Source organism: Sinocyclocheilus rhinocerous, unplaced genomic scaffold (genome assembly GCF_001515625.1).
Source record: "Sinocyclocheilus rhinocerous isolate Xijiao unplaced genomic scaffold, SAMN03320098_v1.1 scaffold466, whole genome shotgun sequence".
Classification (NCBI taxonomy): domain Eukaryota; kingdom Metazoa; phylum Chordata; class Actinopteri; order Cypriniformes; family Cyprinidae; genus Sinocyclocheilus; species Sinocyclocheilus rhinocerous.
In genome coordinates, this window is record NW_015631145.1 from 946,852 (window position 1) to 955,006 (window position 8,155).

The 8,155-nt window shown below is 34.5% G+C and overlaps 1 protein-coding gene across 1 annotated transcript; it reads left to right on the forward strand.

Moving 5' to 3' along the window:
- LOC107741628 (integral membrane protein 2C-like) lies at window positions 1–4,436 on the forward strand. Its single transcript, XM_016554388.1, has 5 exons — window positions 1–96; window positions 1,464–1,652; window positions 1,735–1,845; window positions 1,928–2,078; window positions 4,197–4,436. Exons 1-5 carry the CDS (start codon window positions 1–3, stop codon window positions 4,286–4,288), a joined length of 639 nt encoding a protein of 212 aa, XP_016409874.1. The 3' UTR covers window positions 4,289–4,436.
- The last annotated feature ends 3,719 nt before the right edge of the window (window positions 4,437–8,155 follow it).

The window sequence follows — 8,155 nt, forward strand, 5'->3', positions numbered from 1 at the left end:
ATGGTGAAGATCAGCTTTCAGCCCATCACGGGACAAAAAGCCGAGAAAGAGGAGGGTGATGGAGATAAAACTCAAATATTCATACCGCATCCACACGTAAGTTTCGCTTTTTGTGTGCCTCAGCTGAAATGTCACGGAAAACAGCGGTTGAAACGAACCAAAAGCCGGAAAGGGAAGAACACATGGTAAACCATTAATCACGTCATTTGATTGGGTGATATGATCTATTGATAATGCTCCATCAACGCGTGTTTATGTATTTGTAGCTGTTTTGTACAGAAATATTGTTGCCCTTTGGTTTCATAACAAGGGGACATGGATGCTGCAGCACCTGCACCAATCACATCACATCATAAAACGCAGATGGGTTGCAAGACTGGGGGCGTTATTAGTCATCGCCTATCAGCATCTCGCATCTAATAATTTCCTACTGTAGTACGAGAGCACTGAATAATCCATTCTTGGCTGCATGGGATACAAGTGAATGTAGTGCCGATTGTAGCACGTCTCCCAGTGTGTGGGTGATCATACTAAAAGTGGCACAATGTATAAAAATTGACCCTTATGACTGGTTTTGTGGTCCAGGGTCACGTATAATTAGCTAAGCTGAAGCTTCAGTTAGTTCTACTTTTCTATTTTTGTAGTAAAATGTTTTGTTAATGGCTCGCTGCTGTGATTCGTCCGCTATGTGATTCGTTTTTGAATTGTTTGAGTGAATGATTCAATGACTCACTAATAAAGACATTTGCGATTCCTGAATGAATTAGTGTTTTTGAACTAATCATTTGAATAAATGGCTCAATAACTCACCTACTGGTGTTGCGGTATAACCTTTAGAAAGAGTCACTGAAAGATTTGTCAGCTTTCTGGAAATGAGCAAACACAGATACGTGGCAGATATCATGTTGATTCAGTAACCGCTCATTGAATTCAGTCAGTGAATGATGTGTCAGAATGATTCAAACAGCAACTGAGTTCACCAGTTTCATGATGATTCATGAGGATTGGCTATATAAAAAATAGCGTCATTTGTTCACAAATCAGACTACAGTCATTTTGCTGTGTTTTTAATTCAGTGTTTGGATTCACTAAATAGAACTGCAGTTGTGAACCAGCCTGCGAGGACAACTCAACAGAAAATAACGATGCTTTTTCTACCTTTTAGTCTTTATCTTATCACATTTTATTCAGACTGCAAATGTAAAATATCATGCTTTACCGTTAAGACTGTAGATCCCGTGTCAACGCGCACCTGCTAAAAGCAGTGTGTAGTAAAAGATTGAGTTTCAAATGCGATACTATGAAAATCAGTGTTTTTTATCCCTATTTTTAGTTCAGTTTGAAAGAAATATTGCTGTTATCTTATGTTCTTTTGTCAGGGCTTTTGGTTTAGGTTATGGTAATCATCAAAACTACCATGTCATATCATTTAAAATCATGTATTTTATGTGATGGTGTTTCAGGCTCCGGATCAGAGTCGGTTCCACTGCCGTGTCGTGTACGAGGACTCGGTGGCTGCTCCACTGCGAGGGTCTCAGGAGCTGGAGGAGAGCGTTGGGATCTACCTGAAGGAAAACTACGAGCAAATCAGCATACCTGTGCCCGACTTCAGCAACACAGACCCTGCTGATATCATTCATGATTTCAACAGGGTAACACTCTTAGCTCTCGTTATATATACTAATACTAATACACCAACAGAATTTGTTTTCATGTGTTGTGTTTGGATTTTAGGGTCTGACGGCCTACCATGACATTGCTTTAGACAAGTGTTATGTCATCGAGCTCAACACCTCTGTGGTCATGCCACCACGTAACCTCTGGGAACTGCTCATCAATGTCAAGGTACTTGTATTGTTTGTATATAAAGGCAGTTGAAATGTAAACTATATCTATTTGATGATGTTGCCTTTCTATCTTTTTGCAGAAAGGGACTTACCTCCCCCAGACGTACATTGTTCAGGAAGAGATGGTCGTGACTGGCCGTGTTAATAACATGCATCAGCTTGGCCGCTTTATTTACCGTCTGTGTAACGGTAAAGATACGTACAGGCTCCATCGCCGCACCTCACGCCGTCGTAAGTTCACACATTTTTGCCTTTTTTCTTTAGTGTGAATAGTAGTGGTCAACTAATACGGATCAGTTAATAGCTGTTTTCAGTAGAGAGCATCATATCACACGACTGAAATTAGATAAACATTACATCATATTTAATGGGATAGTTCACCCAAATATGAAAAATAAATAAAAAATATAAACTGACGTATGAACTTTTCATCTCAAAAAGAAGTTGCCCAATACTGAGCCACAAGGCCAATTTGGCAATACCATATTACGCCATAACTAATTCTGCATCTTCATGGTGGGAGGAAACTGTACTCCTGTGTGGCTTCACTGCTGCCATACAAATCTGATTGGCGTCCAGCTAAATAGCTCATTGCAGCTAATTAGCGGTACAATTGAGTAACACCCACGGTATGGCTTCCTGTATTAAGCAATCTACTTCTCCCTGGTTCCCGAAGATCTTTTTGTGAGAATATAATATGATAATATCCATGGCAACCACAAACTTTGGGGAAACTGGGACAGTTTCATGGAGGCAGGCCATCAAATTATGATCCATGAATATTCGATTGTTAGTTCCTATTTTATATTGTTTTATTCATTTCTATATCCCATATTTTGTGATTACATTATGTATTTTACGGTTCTTGTACTTGTACATTATATAGTAATCCATGCGCTAAATTAATTCACTGAAAAATTATTTTTCAAATTAGTAAAAAAAAAAAAAAACTATTTAAAATACTATTTTCTTTTTTTCTTCAAATTCTTCAAATTTTAATTCAGTCTGTTACTTAATGGTTCTCTAATTATTTGTGAAATTTACTAGCAATTTCTTAGTGAAAATTGTACATTTTGTGTGTGTGTGTGTAATGGTGTATATAAAAATATTAATTATTTTCTAATGCAAGTGATTTACGGTCTTATTTTAGTATCATAACTAGAGATAATATTGCTTTTTATTAATATTTTGAATCAGTTTTTATTTTTATGTTTTCCTTTTAATTTTAGTTAAAGATTTTGTTATTTTGTTGTGTGTTTTTGTCATTGTTAGTAGTTTTTGTTTATATATACACACACACACATATATATATATATATATATATATATATATATATAGAGAGAGAGATTATTTTTTATTATTTTAGTTATTGCAGAAATGCTGCATTGGCAGCTGGCTGAAATAAAAAGTTCTTTGTATTTTATTTTATTTCAGATAACAGTTTTTTTTAATGATTTTAATTTTAGTTTTAACTATAATAACCCTAGTAATTTATAATTTTTTTTTTTGTTCACTTTATTTTTGGATTTTTCCTGTTAGGTAACTGGGACAGTTTCATGGAGGCAGGCCATCAAATTATGATCCATGAATATTCGATTGTTAGTTCCTATTTTATATTGTTTTATTCATTTCTATATCCCATATTTTGTGATTACATTATGTATTTTACGGTTCTTGTACTTGTACATTATATAGTAATCCATGCGCTAAATTAATTCACTGAAAAATTATTTTTCAAATTAGTAAAAAAAAAAAAAAACTATTTAAAATACTATTTTCTTTTTTTCTTCAAATTCTTCAAATTTTAATTCAGTCTGTTACTTAATGGTTCTCTAATTATTTGTGAAATTTACTAGCAATTTCTTAGTGAAAATTGTACATTTTGTGTGTGTGTGTGTAATGGTGTATATAAAAATATTAATTATTTTCTAATGCAAGTGATTTACGGTCTTATTTTAGTATCATAACTAGAGATAATATTGCTTTTTATTAATATTTTGAATCAGTTTTTATTTTTATGTTTTCCTTTTAATTTTAGTTAAAGATTTTGTTATTTTGTTGTGTGTTTTTGTCATTGTTAGTAGTTTTTGTTTATATATACACACACACACATATATATATATATATATATATATATATATATATAGAGAGAGAGATTATTTTTTATTATTTTAGTTATTGCAGAAATGCTGCATTGGCAGCTGGCTGAAATAAAAAGTTATTTGTATTTTATTTTATTTCAGATAACAGTTTTTTTTAATGATTTAAATTTTAGTTTTAACTATAATAACCCTAGTAATTTATAACTTTTTTTTTTTGTTCACTTTATTTTTGTATTTTTCCTGTTAGGTATCACCAAGCGTGATGCGCAGAACTGTCACAGGATCCGTCACTTTGAGAACACTTTCGTGGTGGAGACAATGATTTGTGAGACTCCATAGGCTGTTTGTCTCTTTGGCCCGCCTATTTCTGATGAGATCACACCCTTTGGTCTCAGTAGCCACACCCCTTTGAAAATCACACTCTTTACCTCTAATTCTTCATGTCTTTACACCCCATTTCTCTCTTTTTGTACTTCTCTCTCTGTACCTAGTAATTCATTACAAATGTCCCCTTGAAGGTGTCTGAACAGTTTGTGTCTGCATATTTGCAATAATGAGCATTTTCAAAATGATGCATTTAAAAATGTAACTGTAGCATCTGAAGTCTTCAAATGTGAAGATTACATGGGCATTAAGCTGCACAATGCCTGCATGCTCGTGCCTGCGTGTAACTGGCTGTTTGTGCTCCATCAAACTGCTCTTTGCTCTCTTATATATTTGTGTGTTTTTAGACCTATTCTTGGATAGAGATGCACCGACACTGTGGCCAAAAATACCATAAAATGGTGCGAAAACAGGCTGAAAATATTATCAGAAAGCATCACTCTTACATCCAATCTCTGAACTCAGGTTCAGTTAATGTACACTGCAAAAAAGTAATTTTTTTACTTAGTATTTTAGTCTTGTTTCCACTATTGGTTAAGCACATTATTATAAAGAAAGTTTGCTTGTGCAGACGTCTTGAGGCTATTTTGCTCAACACATTTGGAATGGTAAAGAGTCTTCTGTTGCTAAAACACAAAACTGTTTTTTGGCCTGATTTGTGTGGTGTTGAGCACAATATTCACTTTTCTTTCGGTGCATCACTACTCATGGATATCCTAACTGATCCTAGTGCCAGTTAAATCGTCTGATGAAAAATCGCAGCTCATCATCACATTTATCACATGTGTATGTTTACTACGCATCTCGATATCCAGTATCACTTCAGTGCTTCCACAACACGCTTCCTGTGCTACTTCCTCTTTTCTTCTTTCTCTCTCTGCATGCTTTTCAACATAACACATGCATTGTTTGAGTATTTTCTTATCATATGAGTGAAGCCTTAGGCCAGATTCATGCCCTGGACTAATGTATACAATCTCAAAAGCTCTTCATGTTTATCTGTGTGTTGAAGTTAAAAACCTTGTTTAGTTGGGTGAAGCAAACATGTAAATAAACCAATAAGCTATGCCACATCTTCTTTCGTCATTTCTGTTATGAAACATTGACAGCATGGGCAAACCCTTTTTTTTAAAGGTGACATATCATGAAAATCTGACTTTTCCAGGTTTTAAGTGCTATAATCAGGTCCCCCAGTGCATCTACCAACCAAGGAAACGTGAAAAAGATTAACCCAGTAACTTTGTTTTGGTAAGCCTTTTTCTGCAAGCGTCTGAGAAAACGAGCGCGTCTGATTTCGCTCCCTTGGTGACGTGGCAAAGGGATCTCATTATAATATTACCGCCCCTTAATCTGTAAGTTTACATGATTCATTTCCCAGCTGTTTACCTTCACAGACATAACCGACATAATCATGTTTTTTGTAACTCGTGTGTTTTTAACGTAAACTTGTGTGTGCATGAGAACTTAGTTTAGTACTCACATGCTGTGACAGCCGCTTTCTGTCCGTGTGCTTCGGATGTGTGCACTCAGAAAACCATATATCAGAAGTTTAAACTCATATGATTTAAAACGCATGATGCGACTCTGTTGTCCTTTCGGGCTTGAACTGATGGTAAAACTAACGACATTATTAACTGTCTTGATATTTACTTTGAAAGCTGAAGCTTGCGATTATGGTAAGGGGCGTTACATTTCCGACGCGTGCTTGCGGTGTTCGGCCAATCACAGTGCACTGGGTCAGCTGGCCAATCAGAGCGGACTGCGCTTGTCAAAGGAGGGGGCTTTGTTGTTTGAGAGAGGCGGGGCATAGAGGACCTACAATAATGTACAGTATTTGAAAAATAATGTGTTTTTTGAACATTAAAGCATGTCAACATATTCTGTTACACCAAATACACAAAATAATGATCTTTAAAATAGCATCATAAGACCCCTTTAACTGCTTGAAGGACATTGAAGAACATTCTCAGCTGTTGTTCCAAACACATATGTCATTCTTCTGTGGAACAAGAAATTTTTTCCCATGCAATGATGCAAAATAAGATCCAAATATGACACAAAAAAAACATAAAAATAGTTCTTAAGTCTTTTGAAGTTTTGTGATACTGTAGCAAACTGAAAAATTATTCACTGTTAACTTTCCCTTTGATAATCTGTCAAACTGAGAAACACTGTGAGTGGAAAATGCACCTGTTTTATGCATCAGCAGTGTTAGTTTACAAAATCTAAACACAGTTTATAGAACAAATTCTTAACAGCTAATTCATGCTTGAGACTCTAAACATTTTTCATCAAACAGGTTTATTAGGGTTATATAAGATTATTAGGTTTGTGGCAGCTAGACAACAGAAACACTATTTTGCATTAGTTTATCTAAAAAATGTTTACAATCTTCACTGCTGCTCTTTATTTGACAGGCATATTGGAATCTATATTGTATTTAGTGTATTTAGTTACAGTATTTGTCACATAGTACACATGAAGTCGGGGAGAAAAAGAAGGAAACATGAATCAAAATGAAATTATGACACCTGCAAGGCAACTGATCAGATCTAATCTGTATTAACCATAATTGTTGAAACATAAACCTAGGGTATTAATACAAACTCCTCTTTAATATAAAAAATATTTAAAAAAAAAAAGCTAATGCGGCAACAATTAGTACACATGATAATAGACACCTTACATTTATTAGTGTGATAAAGAAGTCAGTTTTAAACATCTTAGATTACACAACAAAAAAAAGTGCTTTGAAATCATCTATATCAACTATGCAAAATAAGCAGATTTCTGTCATCTGACATTAATTTATTAAAATTGATCACAACACTGGATAAACCACTGCAACGATATAACTGTAACTGTTTTATACAAAGAAACCACCTCAACTGTAAACATTTATGATAGCAAATGATGATGACAAAAAAGGGATATGCTAGTTTCATCCAAAATATCTTCATGTTGTACGAAGCCAACATTACTTATATTTAAGCACAGCGTGTTCATCAAAGATGACCTCAGAGACATTCATGTTTACTAATTTAGACGGAACCAGACTCTTTGTAAATGTACATTTCTGTGGCTCTGACTGCCATGCTTTAAAGACAGATGTACATAGAAGTTACTCTGAAGTGTTCTTAGGGCAAAATGTTTTGCTTTTAAGAACGCATTGAACGAGAGAAGTTGTTTTCGCACCTTGGTAACACAGGAAGTGGAAAAAAGCATAGCTTCAATGTGGTTTACTAGCCATCATCATAAAAATAAATAAGCAAATATACAACTAAAACATGTTTTATACATTATCAGCAAAAATATAACTTTTCTTTTTTTTGGAGATATTCTGGAAAGTCTTTACACGAGGCTCCACCACAGATAAGACTAAAATTACATTTCAAGTACCTTTTACTGTAAAAAAAAATCTGTAGTTTTTACAAAATAATTTTGGCAGCTGTGGTTTGTTTTTGTAAAAAAAACATTTACAGAACAAACTGTAAATTTTACAGTATAAAACTGTAATTTACAAACAAGAAATTTTGAGTGTAAACTAGGGGTTGAACGACTTCTGATTTTTTGAAGTCGACTTTTATGTGATGAAAGTCGAGTCGAAGTCGACTAGTCGCTGATGACGTCATTAATGAACAAATAAGTCTGGAGCTGTGACAAACACCTTGTGCACAGCTATGGCATATGACACAGAGCTGCCCACATGGCTGTTGCTCCTATAACAGCTTTTTTTATCAGTTCTTGTCTTTGGGTCGTTATATTTCTCACAGATTTCTGCTCATTCTAAATCAGATACAGATAAAGCAGCACAGTAAAGAT